Source organism: Eretmochelys imbricata, chromosome 3 (genome assembly GCF_965152235.1).
Source record: "Eretmochelys imbricata isolate rEreImb1 chromosome 3, rEreImb1.hap1, whole genome shotgun sequence".
Lineage (NCBI taxonomy): Eukaryota > Metazoa > Chordata > Testudines > Cheloniidae > Eretmochelys > Eretmochelys imbricata.
The window spans coordinates 18,619,866-18,641,440 of NC_135574.1; the positions used below are offsets into that span (position 1 = coordinate 18,619,866).

The following is a 21,575-nucleotide window of genomic DNA, read 5'->3' on the forward strand; positions in this document are numbered from 1 at the left end:
TGAAAAATACAGTAAGCAGTATAAATATTACAGCACATGAAAAGATGGGAGTTGCCTTACCAAGTGGGAGGTCAGTGCTAATGAGGCCAGTGCCATTAAGGTGGAAGTGGCCTATTCTCAACAGTTGACAAGAGGGTGTGAGTATCAGCAGAGGAAAAATTACTTTTTGTAGTGATCCATCCAGTCCCAGTCTTTATACTGCTGACTGTATTTTTCACTACATGCATCTGATGCAGTGGGTTTTAGCCCATGAAAGCTTATGCCCATATAAATTTGTTAGTCTCTAAGGTGCCACAAGGACTCCTCATTGGGTTTTTTGTTTTTTTAAATTGGGTTTGTTTAGTCTGGAAAAGAGAAGATTGAGAGGTGACATGATAATAGTTTTCAAGTACATAAAAGATTGTTACAAGGAGGAGGGAGAAAATTTGTTCCTAACCTCTGAGGACAGGACATGAAGCAATGGGCTTAAATTGCAGCAAGGAAGGTCTAGGTTAGACATTAGGAAAAACTTCCTAACTGTCAGAGTGGTTAAGCACTGGAATAAATTGCCTACGGAGGTGGTGGAATCTCTATCATTGGAGATTTTTAAGTGCAGGTTAGACAAACATCTGTCAGGCACACTCTAGACAATACTTAGTCCTGCCATGAGTGCAGGGGAGTGGACTGGATGATCTCTTGAAGTCCCTTCCAGTCCTATGATTTTATATTTGCCCACCCTGCATTCTCGCCACTGATTACCTTAGAATCACAGACTGGTTTTAAACTCGTATTACTGGTTGTGAAAAAAGCCCTTTAAAGGGTTGGTCCTGGTTACATACAAGAGCTGCTTGTATTCTGGGAATCTGAGCACACATAACACTTATTTAAAGAGCCCATTATCTTATCTAAGGTCAACAGAGCACCACATTTTTACTCTGGGCATGAAATACTGGAATTAATCCCATTTTCCTTTTATAAAAAGACCACCAAGTCCCATTCTCTCTGCCTTTGTTTTTTGCATTGTTCATCATATTGAATGTGGAATGTCATTCTCCTGTACAGAGTCCCCCAACCTTTAGTGGGAGGACATTTTATCAGTGTGGTTACTACTACTACTTAGCAGTTGCAAAAATTAAGTATATTTTCAATAATCTCAGGGCCTTTTGATCAAGCATAGTATCACTAGCAGAGATGTCCTCCAGTAGGGGTGCAATTTTTTCAGTCTCTTGTGTTAAACGACTTTATAAATTTGCAAATAAATTGGCCGTATTTATTTCCCAATAAAAATCACAGAACGTTACACTTTCAGAATATTGTTAACTCACTACTTTACATTTTCTCAAAAAAAAGCACAAATACCATCCCCCACACCCATCGATGGTTTTGATGTATTTTTTGTTAGGAAATAATACAATTTATTTGAAAATGTATGATGTACCCATCTTGGGATATTTTTGGACGATTTTTCCAAGCACGCACGGCCTTGACACGTGCTAGACAATATAATGAGTCCAGGGAATGAATTCTCAGCTACTGTAGCACTTGTACTAGTTCGGTAAGGAAGAGGAATACTTTTTTGCATAATACATTCATTTTTGCAGTATGCTCTGAGCACAGAAAAACCTCATAATGTCACTCAGTCGATTATATGAACAGCAGCCGTTGTGTCCATGTGATGGAAAAAGCCAGGAAACAGGTTTGTTAGCATTGCTGTAATACATAAATATGATCGTTGGTGGCTGATGCCCTCCTGCTGGGTGCTTCATGCTACATCATATGCATGTCATGTTATGTTAGACTGGACACAAAGAACAGCCAGGGAAAAGGAAAAGAGCAATGCTTTATCCACAGGGGAAGCTATAAACACAGATTTTATAGGTGACAACTGACTCCCCAAGACTTGCTTCTTCCACAATGCCTGAAGTAGGGATGTAGTAAATAAATAAATACATAAATAAAATAATATTAATAATTAATATACAGAAGGGGGGAAAAGTAGTTTATTTTGGACATCCATATGTGCTCAGGCCTAACCTGAATAACCATGTCCTAGTAGTGCTGCACCCTACGGTTGCATCCTATCTAACACTGAGTTTAAAATCTTTAGGCAAGGCACCCTTGGTTTGAAGTGTCAAAAGAGTCCCATGTTCAAAAGCAATTTAGGCCTGGATCTTCAAAGGTGTTCCGGCACTTGGGAGTTCAATGGGAGTTAGACGCCTAAATACGTTTGAGGATCTGGGCCTTAGGAAACTAAGTCTCATTGAAAGTCAATGCTATTTAGACGCCCATGTCACTTTTGAGAATGGATCTTAGGGTCACAGGCGCCAACTTTCCTTGGCACCGGTGGGTGCTCGCGCCCCCCAGCCCCAACTCCACCCCCTCCCTTCCCCTGTTGGACTCCTCCCCAAATCTCTGTCCCAGCCCTGCCTCTTCCCGAGACCGCCGCGTTCCTCCTCCTCCCCCCTCCCTCCCAGCACTTGCCACGTGAAACAGCTGTTTCAGGGGAGAAGCAGGAAGCAGCGGCGCGCTCAGGGGAGGAGGCGAAGGCAGAGGTGAGCTGGGGCATGGGGGGGGGGGGCGGGGAGCTGCCGGTGGGTGCAGAGCACCCACCAATTTTTCCCCGTGGGTGCTCCAGCTCAGGAGCACCCACAGAGTTGGCTCCTATGCTTAGGGAATGTCTACACTGGAGCTGGAGGTGCAATTTTTCAGCCTTCATAGACATACCCGTGCTAGCTCTGATGGAGCTGGTGTGCAAAAAAATAGAAGTCTAGCCACAGTGGCATGAGTGGTGGGAGGGGTTAGCTATTCTAATATGTACATAGGTTCTCAGACGGGATCATACTCAGGGCAGCTAGCCCATCTCTCCACTTGCACCACCACCACCACCATTTTTAGCATGTTAGCTTGATCATAGCTAACGTGTGTATGTCTATTTAAGCTGGAAATTATATCTTCCAGCTCCTGTACAGACATACCATTAGGCTTCTAAGTCACTTAGGGTTATCTCTGTAAATGGATGTAGGTGCCTAAATGCCATTTTAGGTGCACAGGTGCGAAATTTAGATCCTCAAAACCCCTACTTGGCTGCCACCTAGCTCTGTAGGCACCTATGTTTCCATTGGTAAAGTCCCCTGGGGCCCTAATTTCTGACGGAGGGCATGCACAAAGCCACCTAAGTCCTGACTCCCAAGCTGCTTGGCACCTAAGTCCCTGCTCTGATGACTATTTAAGAATTTAAAGGATCTAGCCGTTAGGTGCTTTTGAAATTTTTAGTCCCCCGGTTTTTCTATTTGTTCTGTAAGGCATGTAGCGCTCGCCTGGGCACTGTAAACATAACTAATAAAAACAGTGCTGGATCTTCATAGTCCACCTGTCTTGTGGATTTTCTATCCTGCAGGGTGAATTCCATTGAACAACATCTGTGAGTTCCTGCAAAAAAGACGTTCGCTTCCTTTGGGACAAGAGGAATTTCAACAACAGTAATAATAATCCATTAAATGAATGGCATTGTTTTAGGCATGAAGTGACATTTGATGGCATAACAAAATTTTAGTGCACTATATAATGTATAGGGTATCCATATCTGTGTTGTTTTCCTTTCTGTCCCCACCTTGAACCCAACCCTTCTAGCTAAATAACCAGGGGTATTAATCAGTGTCATTTGCCTTGAGTGAAGGATCCAGACCACTGAATCTCCAGGTTAATATATTACATACTGTTACCAACCCCGTCCAGCATTGCTATTACAAACACCTTTTCCTCAGCCTTTTATTAAAGACATCTTTACATTCAGCCCCTTTGGTTTACTTATTTTGTGGTATAGACATTTATATCCTGACATTTATTTCTTTTTTAAATTGTGAAATGCTGATCACTTACCGATCATTGGAGACTCTATAAAACTCCATGCATTAGTCTGAGGGACATATGACTGAAGGACTCCAGCGGCACGACCAGCTTCATTCACCCCACCAAACACGTAGATCTTGCCACCACAAACAGTGGCAGCTGCAGAATGCACAGCCTTTGGCAGAGGAGCTATTGTCTCCCACTGATTGGTGATTGTGTCATACCTAAAACAAAAGCAAAAGGAATAAGTCCAGATAATACAGTGATGGATGTGTTGTAAATGCATGACAGATTGACAGATAAAATATACAGAGAGATAGGCAGCTAGGCAGACAGATAAAACAGACCTGAAAACATACCTTCTAACACCAAAGCAATCCAACTGTTTTGGTAGATAATGCCATTAATGCTGCTTTCTAACCTTTAAGAAGATAACGATAAAGGCACAGAGAAAACCAGATCTGTTTCTTCATATGCCTCTCAAGCCTAATTATGGCTTGAGCTAAAGAAACTCAGGACATCTTTGTCAAGAAGACTTCCACTAATTAATTTCTATTAATTGGAATACAGTAAGATTATTCTTGCAAATCATCGTGGTGATATCCAACAGCAACCAGAGGCAGGGAATTGTTAATATACTTGAATTGTTTAGCTTGTGAAGCTCATCTCATCATCAAACATAATACAACATGATAGCTCTTTTTACTCTAGTTAACTAGCCATTAATGCACATTTTGTGCATGTGTAAATTGCCTCCATTTAATTGCCACTGTATGTATCAAGCTACTACTACACTTCATTGCAGGATATTGCAAATGTTAATGGGGAGTTTGCTACTGGAATAAGATTTCCTCATTGCATCCATTTTTAACATGTAGCGCAACAGAAAAGAATATTCATTAGAGCACTAAATTAGTTTTAAGGTCATCAGTATCTGATTTAATTAAGCCATTGACCATAAGGATGTGCAGTTAATAAACAATGGATTAAGATTCATTTTAGACAACGTCCCAAGATCAGACATCTATTTTTTTAAATAATGTGGCAGTGATCCAAAGAGCTCCAGTAAAATGAGCCTGGGAGACAGTGGAAAACAACATGGTTCAATATTTCCATGAAATGGCACATTCAGTCAAATAGTAGTTGCCTAAATGGTAGTAACTCGGAACAGTTGATGACAAACACACAAGCCTTCATCACCCATTCAGAGCTTTGGCTCCTGATCATAGGACGGATGCTTACAACATGCAAATACTCTAGATTCCTGGTCTTCAGAATCTCTTTCTGAAACTGATATATTTGTTCCTAGTGATATTCTCCATTTGTGACACAGTCTGCCAGGGTATGTCTGCACAACATCGGGGAGTGAGCCTCCCAGCCCAAGCCCACAGACTTGTATTGGTCAGGCTTGCGTGAGAGCGCTAAAACCAGCTGTGTAGCAACTGTACTCTGACACTACAATTTGGGTGGCAGCTTGAACTCTCAGGCTGCGGTGACAGGGCGGGTTTGAGAGCCCAAGTTCCAGCCTGAGCTGGAACATCAGAGCACTGTCTGCGTGGCTATTTTTAATGCACTAATGCAAGCCCCACCCACACAAGTCTGTGGACCCAGCCTGCTCCCAGAGGCAGTGTAGACATACCCACAATGTCCAAACGTGGAACCAAACAAGAGATAAAAGACAGGTAATAGAGCAAGGAGCATAAACTGACAGGAACTGATTTATTTTGCACTAGTAACATTTCAATAAAAATAACTGATCACTATTAATAAATTAATAACAATGAAAAACCGAAATGGAGGTATATTTTAATCAACTAAAATGAGGGAATTTCCATATAATAAAGAGTACTGAGAAATGCACTTTCTAAAGATTTTCAACTTAATGGCACAGAAAAAAACAGAATCATTAGGAGAAGAAACAGAAAAAATATCAAATAATATGGAGGCAGGAACATATGATGGGGCACAATCCTGTACTAGATCTAATTTTTAAAATTTGGTGCCAAAAATAATGTACCAACTCTGCATTTGACTACCAAAAGCATCACTTAAAAACTTACGATATAATTGCACAGTGATATAAATCTCATATTTGTATGCAATACTAATAGAATCACAGTACTGGAAGGGATCTTGAGAGGTCATCTAGTTCAGTCCCCTGCACTCATGGCAGGTCTAAGTATCATCTAGACCATCCCTGACAGGTGTTTGTCTAACCTGCTCTTAAAAATCTCCAGTGACAGAGATTCCACATCCTCCCTAAGCAATTTATTCCAGTGCTTAACCACCCTGACAGTTAGGAAGTTTTTCCTAATGTCCAACCTAAATTGCCTTTGGTGCAATTTAAGCCCATTGTTTCTTGTCCTATCTTCGGAGGTTATGAAAAACTATTTTTCTCCCTCCTCCTTGTAGCAAACTTTTAGGATTTGGAAACTGTTATCATGTCCCCTCTCGGTCTTCTTTTCTCCAGACTAAACAAACTCAAGTTTTTCAATCTTCCCTCATAGGTCATGTTTTCTAGACCTTCGCTCATTTCTGTTGCTCTTCTCTGGACTTTCTCCAATTAGTCCACATCTTTTCTGAAATGTGGCACCCAGAACTGGACACAATACTCCAGTTGAGGCCTAATCAACACGGAGTAGAGTGGAAGAATAATTTCTTGTGTCTTGCTTACAACACTCCTGTTAATACATCCATCCATCCCAGAATGATGTTTCCTTTTTTTGCAACAGTTTTACACTCTTGACACATATTTAGCTTGTGATCCTCTATGACCCCCAGGTCCCTTTCTGCAGTAATATTCATGGCAATATTCACTCTCATCCTAAAAAATAGATATGGACAAAATTGTGTAATAAAAATAGTTTGATACACTGCTGGCAGGATACATGTAGCTATCTCTTGTCCCCCAGTAATTCTAGTATTGGTAATTGATCTGTTGCCATCCCTGATTTTATAATGAAAACAACTGATTAATCCTCTTTTTCTTCTTTGCCTTCATCTTGTCCTGGCAATCAGTGTCAGTAGGTCTTGTTCTTCATCTTCAAACATTCTTGTCAAGTGTCTTCCAAGCTGAAAACAACCCTCTTCATGTCCCTCTTAGCATCTTGAACCACCTTCTTCTAGGTCTTGCTCATGGTCTTTGTCATGTGATTACTAGCTCTTGTTCTCTTTGGCCAACATATCCCACATCTCGTCATCTCACATGACGCAGCCATTGCTGTATGCAGTGTTGTTTTAGCAGTGTCAGTCCCAAAATATTAGAGAGACAAGGTGGGTGGTGAGGTAATATCTTTTATTGGACTAACTTCTCTTGGTGAGAGAGACAAGCTTTCAAGCAACACCGAGCTCTTCCTCAGATCTGGGAAAGGTACTCAGAGTGTTGCAGCTAGATACAAGATTAAACAGACTGTTTAGCATAAGTAGTTAGCACTTTATTCTAAGGGACCATATTCTAAGGGACCATTCAAAGTGAAATGGCGCATTATGACCCAGCCATTTCAGTGGATACTCCCTCAGCTTTTCTGTGTTGGGGGCTACCTGCATCATGGCTCATACCATTTCATTGTGTAGCCTATCAGCTCTTGTCTTACCCCAGTGCCCACCTGAGTATTCTCATTTTGTCAGCATGCACTGGTTGTTCCTTTCTCTTCCTCGCTGACCAACATTCCGACCAATAGCATCTGTTTGTGCGATAACGTATCTTTAGAAAGATATGCAGTCTTGATTTAAAGGCTTCAAGTGATAGAGAATCCACCATGTCCTTAGGTAACTCGTCCCATGGTTAATTACCATCACTGTAAAAGTATGTGCCTTATTTCTCTAGTCTCAATTTCTCTAGCTTCAGCTTCCAACCATTGGATCTCATGCCTTTTTCCGCTAGATAAAAGAGCTGTCTACTATCAAATATCTCTTGTCCAGGTAGCACAGACACTTGTGGAACATAATCATGTCACCTCTTAACCTTCCCTTTGATAAGCTCAGTAGTTTGATCTTCTTAACTGTCTCTCTGGCATGTTTTCCAATCACCAGATCATTCTGGTTTAACTTCAGTCAACTCCTAAAGTGTCCACACAAGGATTTACACTGAATTAACTACATTGGTTTAAAAACAGAATAAAGCTAAATCAATGCAACTTTCTTGTGCAGAGAAGAATCACAACCAGTTTATCCCTTGGCTTTCTGCTCTTTTCTATTTACAGTCTTCCTTTCATTCTTGTTATTTCCACCTTTAACTTTAACTGCCACTTTTACAATAGTGGTGACTATCTTCTGACACTCTATTCAACTGCTTATAGCCAAGAGAATTAACCTAAAAAATATCCATCTTGATCTCTTTGCTTGACTCAGACCTCTCATTTGACTCTGCTGTTTACAATAGTAAATTAAGACTTAATTTACTGGATCCCATCCACCCAAAGGTTTCCCTCTGCAAAATTGCTCACAGTACTTCTGGCTCTCTACTATGCCAATGCTAGCTCCTGCTTTCCTGTTTCCAAGCCTGTCCACACCATTCTCTGGTGGCGGGCCTACCCAAACACTGTGGGTCTATTGGCCTCATCCCAGTTTATGGACTAGACCTGCAAAATAAAAATAACCTTTCTTGTTTTGAAAATTCTGCATTCCCCAGTTTTCCCTCGTAGGACTGATCTTTCTCTCACCTCACTCATCTCATTTAGCATGTGCTTTCTTTCTCTTCCTTTTCCCACAATCTCAGCATTAATGGCAAGACAGGCTTTTACTCTGCGACTTCTGCCCTTTGGAGCAGCTCTCTGCCTTATGAACTCTCCAACTCTTTTCATACCTTATCTGAAAACACGTTTTCCCCCCTTTTCCTCGGCCTCTTAATTTCTCTCCTTCTAAAGTTAAACAGCCTTATGACTGAATGCTTTAATTTATTCACATTATAAAGTCTTTATGTTATCATTATCAATAGTTTATAGACCACCAACCCTTCACTATCTTATACATTATTTAACTTTAGAATACAATTTTCAGGAAGGATGCTATACAAAATAGAGCTTCATTGTGTAGTATCGATCTGCACTCCAGATGGCTCACATGATGTTTAAAATCACATTAATGGTTTTGCTTTTTCATTTCCTTCTGACTGTTCTGAAGATCTTAATGAACTATTCTTGGACAAGGTTCTAGATATAATTTTGTTAAGACATCAATATAACACTGGGTTCTGAAACAGTGTGTAAAATGACAATTACAGATTATTTTATATTTAATTTTTTAAACTGTATTCTATGTGCACATATAAATTGAAGTAGTCAGCCAATTTTAGATAAATCTAGAGGCCCTGTATCAGAACAACATGCTTCATCGTTCAACACCCTTCAGACAGATAATTACTATGAAGTATCCAAATCCATAAACATTTAGCCATATATATAGTCAGCATATACAGCCTTTTCAGCTCTCACGTATTAGGAAGCTCCATCCACTATACAGAAACCCAGTTCATAGATCCTCTTAATTCCTCCATCCGTTATTTATATACAAGCTACAGAATACTCCTGGGGGGATTCTGCGGGACCGTGCACTGGCAGAAAATGCTCATTCCCGCCCCGCAGAATTCCTGTACTTCCTTGGAGAAAATGGCAGGAAAGCCACGTATGTGTGTGTGTGGGGATGACCATGGATGCAGTTTTTTGGGGGCAACTACCCCCCCCAACAGTGGTGAGGCATGGGGGGTCAAACAGGGTTATGTGCCACTGACCCCCCTCATTTCTGCAAGCGCAGAGCTGCCCACCTGAAGGAAAGAGGCAGTGGGGAAGGAAGAGGGGGGTGGAATAGGGCAGGGGGAAGGGAATGTGGGATTGAGGGGAGGGGGATGGAGAAGAACAGGGGACAGGGAAATCACGGGGAAGCGGGAGTCCGGCACGCGGTGTCCCCTTGGCAGAAGCTGGGGCTCCCCCGATAAGCAGGCCCATTGAAAGCTCACCCTAAGAAGCCCTATCCCCCTACATCTAGATCCCCCCCAACAAGTCCCTGCCCACACCCAGGCCCCGCCCTCGCTGAGCCCCAACCACCTTCACCTGGATCCCCTGCAGTGTCACATTGCCTCTGCACCCGAAACCCCCCAACGAGCTCCTGTGCATCCAGATCTCCTACTGGCAGGGGTGAAAATAAGTCGACTGACTTACTGGTATGCTGGGGCCAGCTCTGGCCCCCGGAAGGGGCAGGGCTGAGGGGGTCAGAGCGAGCCCCAGCCCACCCTGTAAGGTAAGTGCACCCCCTTCTCTGCCTTCCCTCCCCACTGGGGTAGCAGCAGCAGTCCAGGGCTCCTGGGGCTATTTAAAGGGACCAGGGTTCCACTGCTTCTACTGCCCAGGTCCTGTAATTAGCCGCTGGAGCCCTGGGGAAGTGGCGAGGCTCCGCGGCTATTTAAAGGACCGGGGTGGCAGAGGCAGCTGAAGCCCCAGCCCTTTAAATAGCTCCTGGAGCCCCCGCTACCCTAGGGCTCTGGGGACTATTTAAGGGGCCTGCGGCTCCCCTGCTTCTACCACCCCAGTCCTTTAAATAGCCCCCCGGAGCCCTGGAGTAGCGGCAGCGGGGCTCCGATGGCTATTTAAAGGGCCGGGGAGATCGAAGCAGGGGAGCCCCAGGCCCTTTAAATAGCCGCTGGAGCCCTGCAGCTGCTACCCCAGGGCTCCAGCAGCGGGGCTCTGGAGGCAATTTAAAGGGCCTGGGACTCCAGCCACTGCTGGGAGCCCCAGGCCCTTTAAATTGGCCCCTGGGGAAGCTGGGCTGCCGCAGTACGGTGCACCGGCTCTTGCCAGTACGCTGTATCGGGGCGTACCAGCTTACTTTCACCTCTGCCCACTGGGCTTCCCGGACTCAGATTGCCCTACACAGAAACCTCTCACCCCACACCTGGATCCCCCCGCACTAAGCCCCTCCACACTTGGATCCTGGTGGGCTGGGCCTGCCTGTCTACACCTGGTGCAGAGGGGCACGGCCCTTGTGCTGTGTCAAGGTCAGGTGCAGCCTCACTGCCGAGTCCCTGTACTGGGGGAGGTTGGGGCTTCAGGGTGCTCTCCCACCTCAATGCAGCCAGTGGTCTGTGCTACCCACTGCCATGCAGGAGCCCCATTTATTTATTGACAAATAAAATCTGCAGAATTTTAAAATATTGTGCACATAATCTTTAATATTTTGGCACAGAATTTCCTCAGGAATAACAGAAGCAGACAGGTTGGTGGGAAAATCTCTCAACTAAACATCTAGGGACTTATTTCCTGTTACAGTCAAAATTGCCAGAGGGGCTCGACTGAGAACTGTAGTGTCATTGCTATTTCCTTAAAGCCCTTCGTCCAAAAACACAGCTCAACAATCCAATCCCACAGAAGACGAGTCTATGTGTGTAAAACATCCATTTCACAGAGTGAGTTTATGATTCAGCTCAGCTGGTATGTACAAATTATTTCAATAAATTAATAAATAATACATTACACATGCTGTTTATTTATATATCTATTCAGGTTTTAAGAAGGTTGCCCATCATAGTGGCACCTGCTTGGCTCTTTGAAGGCATATTAGAAAACAAAGGATAAAATCTTGAACCCACTGAAGTCAATAACAAAGCTCCCATTTACTTCAGTGGTGCCAGGATTTCACCCAACGGCCAAGACCCCATAGAGATTACAGTTTAAATAAAGTACAGACAAAGGAGCAGGGAAGGGATGATTCCATAACTCACCCTATGGAGTCCAAAGAAAATTGCTCCTAACTGCATTAGTGCTTTCTGGATAGCACAAAAGACATTTAGCAAATGACCATCCATATGCAATCCCCATACGTGAATTATACACAGTGCAGGTAGCAGCACCTGTACTTAAGGGTGCAGGACACTTTCCATAAGACCCTGAAATCAGTTGATTATAATTTAACCAAACTTTAATCATTTGAGATGAGATTTTCCATGCTGGATGTTTGCCTTAGACTGGAATTTTCTGAAAATTTCAGTAAAACAATTCAGCCATTTCTCAGAGTGATATTAAGGAAACTAAGATGTTATGTTCATGTTAAAAAATTCTTAGAACCATTTTACTGAACTTCCCTACTGCCGCCTTGCTTTGGAGTAGGGACTTGAAATTTGGCAGGGGCGGGGGTCACCTGGGTGTCTGGGAGGTGCCTTTTTCCATTCTCATGAAAATCTGCCCAAATTTGACGAAGTTATGATCACCTGTGGAAAAAAATAGTATTTGCTCATGTAATTAAAGGCTGTATTGTTGCCCCTTTTAAATCCGAGCGGCTAGGCAAAGTTTGGGAGTCTGAGGATGTTCAGGTTGGAAGCAGAAATTGGTGATAGTCAGTTACCTCTTTGATGCAGTTTTGTTTGTTTACCAAGAATGTACAAAGCCCTGTCTCAGAATGCTGAGGGAACAGGACCGGCTCTAGGCACCAGCAAAGCAAGCACGTGCGTGGGTCGGCACAATCCCAGGGGCGGCATTCCAGCCATCCTTTTTATTTTATTTTTTTTGCTTGAGCAGTTGCGCTCTCGGAGCTTGGGGTGGCAAATGTTTTGCTTGGGGCGGCAAAAAACCTACAGCCAGCCCTGGAGGGAACCAAGAGCAGTTTCTTAGTTTACAGGCCCCCAAATCCCTTTACCCAATACATACCAGATCCAAAAGCTTTCTCTCTAGTTTTTCCAGGGTCACTTGCAGGCACTGTTTACTTACTGCTTGGCTTTCTTGCTTAATTTTCCTCTTGCAGTCTTGTCTGTTCCCACCTTTTCTCTGTGTGAGTGTTTTTCTCAGACTCTCACTCACCCCCACACCCCTGGTCACAATATCCAGCCTCTGCCTCCACGGTGCTATTTTCCGGGCAGACTCTATTAGGCTTTGTTTTAGATGTGGCCTCTTAACTGTCTTAAATGGAGGCATCATCTTGAACAAGGTGTTTTTAACTCAACCCGTAACATGGTTTCACCCAGCTCACAACAGTACCATAATGTATACTCACAAAGAGGCTGACTAAAAACTGCACAGACAATCTGGAATTCCTAACTTTTGAGTACTTGACTTTGCAACTTCAACATTCTTATAATGCAGTGTTTTGTACGTAATACTATCTAGTCTGGGTAATAAATGATCTAAAGGCATAGATGGTCTCCTGAGACTGTATTTCTGTGCCCCATCCAAAGCAAACTTGACACATTCAAAGAGCAATGTCCAATCCACACTATAGTGGAAAATGTAATCTCTCCTTAGTGCAGGTCATAACCACACCCACCCACACACAAGGAAGGAACTGGGAAGTTCCGAGTTGGGTTTTAATTGTGCATGTGACATCAGAAAATTGAGCAATTAAATTAACATTATTCTGAACATTAATGATTCTCCTGAAAGAGATGACCCAAATTCAAAATGCCTCATTGCTCATAAGACTTGGAACAATTATTCCATCTGCCTTCAATTTTCTGAGTACCTGCTAAAATTAGGATGTTGGGGCAATTGGGAGATGTTTCAGTTTGAATAATGTCAGTCTGTGGATTGCAGTTTTTAAGGTGAACTTTTTCTCTCCTCACTTTTCTACTGTTAAAAGTCCAGAATGTCAATTCCAAAACCAAATGCATAACACACACACACACACAAATGATTTAAGCAATGAAACTAACACACTTCTTAATCCCTCTCCCTCACTTTAATTTTTAAAAACTTCTGATCTCCCAGCATAACCCAAAAGGGACACACAATCTGGGCATGCACTCTGTTCTACTGTTGCTTCTCATAAGTCACTTTTATCAATAATAGCACATTAATTATAATTGCAAATTTAACAAATCCCCATCACAAGGGCTTACCTACCCCTGCAGAGGCAGAATGCACGGAAATGATATCATAGAATATCAGGGTTGGAAGGGATCTTAGGAGGTCATCTAGTCCAACCCCCTGCTCAAAGCAGGACCCATCCCCAATTTTTGCCCCAGATCCCTAAATGGCCCCCTCAAGGATTGAACTCACAACGCTGGGTTTAAGCAGGCCAATGCTCAACCCACTGAGCTACCCTCCCCCCCCCTAATATGGAGAAACCCTGCTATTCTACTGGATAAACATGCATAACAGGCCTACACTAGCCTTCCTTTTTTAAACTGTAAATATTCTAGCATGCTCAGTTTAAGGGTTGTTGGGACCTGAGCCACAAAACCTTTCATCAAAACGTGTGTGTCCCTGTGAGACCACAATGTGCAGGCACCACGTGGTGTCAGGTTACGGTCATTCTTACAGTGCTGCCAACCCCAAGAGTTCCAAATCATGAGAACTGCCTTAAAATCATGAGATAAAAAAATACATTAGGGGTTCTCTTATTAACCTTCTGGCTTCTGAGCCATAAGGGTGCATGTTTTCAAGCTTTTCTCCACAAGGGCTAGAAATTCAGTGGAGCTATGACATGTGCTCCTCACCTTTAAAATGTAAGCTCAGTTTCTAATGCAATCGTATGACTCTCGGAGCTGGGGATTTAAGAAAAATACCAAATATGATGAGACGTGTCATAACAATCCCAAGAGTCATAAGACTTATTCTGGGGGCTGGGGGCTGATCTTGAGGGACAGAGGGTCTGGGGAATCATAGAATTATAGAACTGGAAGGGACCTCAAGAGGTCATCTAGTCCAGTCCCCAACACTTGTGGCAGGACTAACTATTAGTAATACTATTAATATTAGGAAGGACCGGCTTTGCCTAATTCTCAGCCTACACAGTCCCTGGTTTTGGAAATACAAACTGTTCCTTTTTTTGTTGATGGTCTGCTTAAGAGAGAACATGAGAATCAGAGCGGAGAAAGAAACAGACTGGGCAAAAGGACATACTCTAATCAAAACTAAATACAGGCTATTAGTGCACACAGGACACCTGCTTGCATCAGTGTCATTCCTCTTTATCTAAAAGAGGATTTAAAAAAGAAACAAACCCCTACACTTCCCTTGTGAAAAAAGCATGACTTTAAATTACAGGAGAAGAGGTTTGGGAATTTGAAGAAATTTTGCAAACCCATGAAACAGTTCTAGTCCCCCTGGGCCCACTCATCATCAGCTTGGAGTATACAGCATGCACAATGCTAGCAAAATCCATTTACTCTTCACTATTTATGCTGCTTGTTTACTTCCTGTGTTCTGTCATTCACTGAGAGAATCAACAAAGTCAGTTTTATTTTTGTTCATTTCATCTCTGCAATGATGGGATTGCAAACACTGCACGGAAAGGGTGACTTGCAGACATGCGAAGTGTCACAGTAGTTGATCATGCAATTACAGCATGATCCTACAGCACAGAAAGGTAGGTTTAAGGTTGCAGAGGCATTTCTTATTACATTATAGGTGGGGCTGCTTATAGCCCCACCTACTATTAAGGTTGCCTGACACTTTCCATACTAAGACCTTTCTTCAGCTTCAACTTTACCGGACATTAACCATTTGGGCTGAATTTTTCTATGCTGGGTGTCTGCCTCATGCTGATTTTTTGAGTGTGGAAAATTCTAGACAAAATGGTTCAGTCTTTTCTGAGAATGCAGCGAGAGAGAAATACTCCGTTTTGCCCATGTTAAAAAATTGTGGCAGGCTTTTTTCGGACCTGCCAGTATACTGAAAAAACAGTTATTCGCATAGCTCTTATCATAATGCATATACAAAAGGAGGACAAATGAAAATTACACAGGCACCCGTAATGCTAGGATTTCCTAATGTTTGCATGCTTGACTTTGCAACCTTAATAATTTTCTTTTAATGCAGTTTTTTAGATGCAATATTTATACATTATTACATATAATTACATAAAGGAAACTATGTTAAAAGAGCATTAAGTTTACAAAGTCAAGCATTCAAAAGTTAAATGAAAAATCTGGTTCCGACCATGCTCTATTCAGCACATCTCAATACGGATTGAAAATTTTCCCCATGTAATAGATGCCTATATGAGATTAATTTGTTATGTCTCAGCTCCAGTTCCCACACCACAAACTATTATGTATTTGTTTTAATACAATTTTTTCCACTGGAACTTTTAAAAAAAGTTTTTTTCTATTTTTGTTATCTTCTGTAAAATCTTGTTTTGACCAAATCAAAATTTTTGAGCTAATTTGAGTCAACAGTGCGCTTTTGGATCACATGTCAAATAATTTCTTTAGGAGGAGAACCTTACCTTTCCACATGATCAACATTGCCTGCCACACCAACGCCTCCAATGGTATAAATTTTCCCATCGTACACCAGGCTGTTGTGCCGACACCTTGGGACTGTCATTCGGGATACGAGATTCCAGTTATCAAGTAAGGACATGTAACACCAGACATCAGAGAGTGTGACACCAGACTCCATGCCACCTGCCAACAAGACATGGGTGAGAAAAGGAGAGAATTAAGTGAGAACTTGGATGCAGGTAGTCCACTGTATGTTGCAATCAAAGCCAGTTACCAAGTAAAAGCTCTTCTAATGACAGTTGAGTAATTAAAATAAATCACCCTCAATAGGGAGCATCTGTTTCTATGAAGCAGATCGGTGTCATTTATTCGTGCGTTTCAAAGGTTTGTTTTTTTAAGATGATATGAGGATATCAAGATGTCAGACTAAGAAGGACATGTGCGTAAAGGAATATACACATCCAACATCCATAAATAACCTCCAATCTTCCAATTACCACACACTTGCAAGAAGGTGTCATGTGGCAGAGACTGACTGGCTTGCTATTCACTGTCCACTCTGAAATCCAGAATGCTTAATTCAGTTTTTATGTGACAAAGAATAGAAACAACATGTTTTGTACACATATAAAGTAGAATTAGGGGATTTTAAGGTTTAACTCCTAATTTTCACGCATCACTTCCATGATTAGTTGGCTTTTCTATTACAGTGCAGAGCCAGTGTTATAAGCACTGCCAAAGAGTTTAAAATGATCAAGCAGTACACTAATAATACTGGATATTTCTGTAGCTCTTTCTAACTGAAGGTCTCAAAGCGTTTCACTTCCCAACACCCCATAAAGTGGGTAAGTATTATTATTCTTGTTTTACAGAATAGGAAACTGAGGTAGGGAAAGGCAAAGTGATTTATCTAAGACCACACCAGGAGTCAGTGATTGAGCCTGGAACAGAACCCAGAGTCTCAGTTCTATGCCTTAATGACAAAACCAGGCTTCTTCCTCAGTAATGCTTTACCAAAGGATATTTCACTAAACCTCCTGTGTTATCCACTGTGGAACACAGCAGTTTCAGGTGTTTTTATTTTATTTTACTTTTATATTTGCTTTTTTTTCACATCTGAGCAAAGCAAAAACCCAGTCGTACTCAGCAAGTTTTGCACTGAAACCATGTGAGGCTCCTGACTTTTACATAGTTTCCAACCCATACCATAAACTGGCCCAGGTTCACCAGGTTCACAAGAAAGGGATCTAATAAACTTTGGGGGGTTGGGTTTCATTATTAACCTTTTGCACAACTCTAGTTATTACACATTCTGCAATGTGGATTCCTAATAGAAACTAGGTTAACAAAATGGCCAGGACTGCACAAAGACCTCCACTGGGGAACTAAACACTGGTAGGAAAACAAAGAGATTTGTCTCAATCGGTAGCAATAATTTTTATTCAGCTCCTGGGGTTTCTAACATCTCTCTAGTCAGCATAAGGAGAAGTGATGGGGGAATTCAAAACCAGGCAAACCACTCCTTGCCTGAGATTCTTTCTATTCTCAAAAAAAAAAAAGAAAAAAAAAAGAAAAAAAAAGGAGTACTTGTGGCACCTTAGAGACTAATCAATTTATTTGACCATAAGCTTTTGTGAGCTACAGCTCACTTCATCAGATGCATTCAGTGGATGCATCCGATGAAGTGAGCTGTAGCTCACGAAAGCTTATGCTCAAATAAATTTGTTAGTCTAAGGTGCCACAAGTCCTTCTTTTCTTTTTGCGGATACAGACTAACATGACTGCTACTCTGAAACCTTTCTATTCTCAGACATAATCAAACTTACACTCAGGGACCACTAGGGGGATCCTTACAACTACCTACTGGAGATTGCTTTTTTCCCCGATCCAAGGAAATGTACTATATGATTTAATACAAACAGACACCTTTTATACTTCAAGCACAAATTGTAGTCGGCAACTCTTTTAGATAAACCCTTTTCAGGAGTGTGGCTTCAGGAGCACTGAACCTAACAAGATTATAGGGCTACAGTCTACTATCAAAAGAGAGATTTCAACAACACTCTTGTAAACAAACATTTTAAGTGTAGGTCACATATTCAGCAGTTCAGTCAATCTTGAATGCAGCAACCCACCATTTAGACCCAACTTCAGCCACTTTTTTAAACTATGTTACTACAGCCTGGAAACCTCTTTCACAGGTTTGATGGTTGTTGAACCTATTCTCTATATAACTGCAAAATGTGCTGTTGCCTGCTCTGGGACAAAATTGGAGCTGAAGTGAAATGGAGAGTGATAAAAGCATATTTGTTTGTTTTTCCCTTTCCCCCAGGGGTGGTTGAATAAAACTGGCAACTGTTCCTCCCTGCTTATACTGTACAGTACAGTTTGGGAGGACCCAGTGCTTTTCTGCTCCCAATGTGTATGCTGCTTACCTGAAAGATAGATGTTGTCTCCAGCGCTGACTACGCTGAAAAACTCCCGATCATAGAAAGGCAGGCTGGCCAATGGGTACCATTTATTGTTTTGAGGATTTAAGCAAGTGACTGCCGTTAAAGCTCGTTGGTTCATGCCAATCATCTGACGACCTCCCACTAAGACTATTACCTCGGCCACACCTAGGATACAATTAACCAAAATACATTCTAAGAAAGAGTCGTCTCTCACTGGGGAGGTAACCTATCTAAAAGCACTTTGCAGTCAATCCATTTCTCTATCCCCATTAAAAATACACTTAGAAAAACAAGTCTTTTTTTGGTCTCCAATAGTCTGCAGCTAGCCTATCACTTATAATTTGGTTTCTTCAATATTGTTGCCGCTTATTAAAGGCTCACCTATGAAAAATTTTGTAGGCTGTATGATAGAACAGGAGTGGGGTAGGGAGAAGGTGAAGAGGACATGGTAATAATGGTGAGTGAGGAGATACAATTTCAACATAGTAGGATTTAATAAGGAGGGTTGGTACCAGTCATTGTATTTGGATACAACCCCACCCCCACATAATAGGGAAAGATAATATAAAGGCCTCTATATGAAAAGATGGACAATGACTTCAATGAGATCAGGATTTGCTCTTAAGCATGTAAACTGCCACCTGGCTTTCTCCTTGATTAATGTAAGCTCACACCATAGACTGATGTATTGAAAACTTTTAGGCTTTATCCCTCTTGGCTGCATTTCTTCAACATTTAAGTTTGTTTCCCATCCACTCCTTCAAAGAGGCCCTTTTTCAAAATACTCTTGTGTGCTTATGTAACACTGACAGACCCTGGCCCTCAGTGGGCAGGATCAAACCTGGGACGTTTGGAGCTTAGTGCATGAGCCTTTACCACATGAGCTAAAAGCCAACTGGCTCTTAGCTAAGGCTGTAGAGCAGACTCATAATCTCTTGTTCTAAGTGGTCTCGGTGCCCCTAGGTGGGACAGAACACCACACCCAGGAAGTGTGTGGGTTACACTTATCCCAAACAAACTTCGCCGTTTTAGACCTCATTATTGTTAATTATTATTGTTATATGTGCAATATGGTTGTGCCCAGGAGCCTCAGTCCTGGATCAGTGCTCCATTTTGCTAGGTGCTGTACAAACACATAGCGAAGAGGCAGTCCATTCCTTAAAGAGCTTCTTGATTTAGATTTACATGCACAGCTGGAGATTTCCAAAACCTTTAATCTTAGGTGTATAGTGAGCCAAATTCCCTGCTAGTGTGAATGGGTCACACACCACCATAGTTAGTAGGGCCCATATACTGAGGTTTTAACGCACAGTTTACTTAGTGCCTGGACTGAGGTAAATCTGAACAAGACTCAGGATCCGCCTGTATCCCAGATTCCTATGGTACATCACATTTTAACTGCTTGACACCCGCTGGCCTGAAACACTCACTGTCAAGTGCTTGAGATATTTTGGATTTAGTGCTCAATGTAATAGCAGAAACAGCATGGCCTGTTGCAAAGTACTATTCACTCAGAATATTGGATTGTTGTCCTCCGTCATCTGGATTTTTTATTTTTTATATTTAAGTGTTCTTAAAAAAAGTTTACTCTCTTAGGCCTGGTCTACACTGGGGGGGGGGGGGGGGGGGAGGAGGAAGGGTGTGTGTGATCGATCTAAGTTACACAACTTCAGCTACGTGACTAATGTAGCTGAAGTCTCCGTACTTAGATCTACTTACCGCGTTGTCTTCACTGCGGTAAGTTGAAGGTTGACACTCCCCTGCTGACTCCACCTGTGCCTCTCACTCCAGTGGAGTACCGGAATCGACAGGAGAGTGCTCGGTGGTCGATTTATCACATCTAGACTAGACACGATAAATCGACCCCCGATGGATCGATCACTGCCCATCGATCCAGCGGGTAATGCAGACAACCCCTTATTAAGCTAAAAACCTAAAATACGACACAGTTTTAAACAAATATTTCTTAGTAACGAGAGATCATTATTTTTAGTACATACCAGAAAATGTAATCTGATGTGCTAATGTGATGTGCTAATGTGATGTGATGATAATAAATGACCTTGAGAGGGCATCTCACACACTGCAGCAGACCCACAAAGGGTGTTTGGAGATCCTTTGTGTATCCATAAAAGTAGACAAGATGCAAAATAACATGGTTCTATATAATTAGACTCTGAACTAAAAAATATAATCATTCTCCCTTATCCCAAAAGAATTACTTTCCCCACATCAACAAGCTTCTATAAAAGGTTTGCATTACATCTATAATTTTATATACAAAGATAAAATAAGCACTTTTCAAAAATCTTCAAACATCAGACCATTAGCCATCTTCAGCGAACGACTTTTTAGTGTGGATTGTTATTGAAAGTCGTCTATGTTTCCTCCTTCTGAAAAGTGCTTTGATTGGGCAGTCTCCACAAGCTGCAAATGATGAGGCTTGATATACAGTACATATACCATACTAGCTTCAATAGCCATGTACATCAGGAAATCTGCTTAGCCTCGTCATGGTACTGGCTCGGAAGAAGCACCAAGCATAACACACAGGAAAGTTTCACGTATTTCTTCCACATCTGATTCTTATTTGTTGCAGTTGTCTGATACATACTATTTGTACTAACTTTCAGAGTAACAAGTATTTAGACATTTTCTAACACTACCTTGGTACAGACTGATTTATTACACTGGAGACTTGCTTCTTCTTTATTTTTGCTAGACAAAAACCACATGTATGCCCCACGTGGAAAGCTTCTTGAAACAACACTTTCTCCATAAATTGTGTGTGTGTGTATGTTTTAAACATAATATATCTTGTGTGATCCTTTTAATTTGAATGCAACAAACAGCCTGATCTGATATTTTAAGACTTGTGGTATTGAAATAAGAATACATCTACATAATTCTGTGAAAGTGAAAACTGCTTTACAATAATTAATCAACTGATCCTCACAATACCCTGAGAGGAAGGTAAGAAAATATTGTTGTCCTGGAGAAGCTGAGGCAGAGAAGACAAGGACCACATTTTTAGAAGTGTTGTCCAGTTGTGGGTGCCCAACTTTAAATACTTAGAGTCCTATTTTCACTCGGTGCTGAGCACTCAGAGCTGCCACTGAAGTTAATCATTCCTGAAAATCAGACCA

The 21,575-nt window shown here is 41.9% G+C and overlaps 2 protein-coding genes across 2 annotated transcripts in view; one reads left to right on the forward strand and one right to left on the reverse strand.

Moving 5' to 3' along the window:
- Positions 1-15,987, forward strand: part of ATAD2B (ATPase family AAA domain containing 2B) — a 215,152-nt gene extending 199,165 nt beyond the window's left edge. Inside the window, exon 29 of the transcript XR_013345548.1 lies at positions 15,965-15,987. The gene's annotated coding sequence lies outside the window, so the exon portion shown is untranslated. The remainder of the gene's footprint in view (positions 1-15,964) is intronic.
- Positions 1-21,575, reverse strand: part of KLHL29 (kelch like family member 29) — a 375,769-nt gene that overhangs the window by 30,813 nt on the left and 323,381 nt on the right. The window contains exons 8-10 of the mRNA XM_077812466.1: positions 18,412-18,594; positions 15,979-16,159; positions 3,859-4,052 (exon numbers count right to left, since the gene is read on the reverse strand). Of these exons, the coding sequence (XP_077668592.1) occupies positions 3,859-4,052; positions 15,979-16,159; positions 18,412-18,594 (558 nt within the window). The remainder of the gene's footprint in view (positions 1-3,858; positions 4,053-15,978; positions 16,160-18,411; positions 18,595-21,575) is intronic.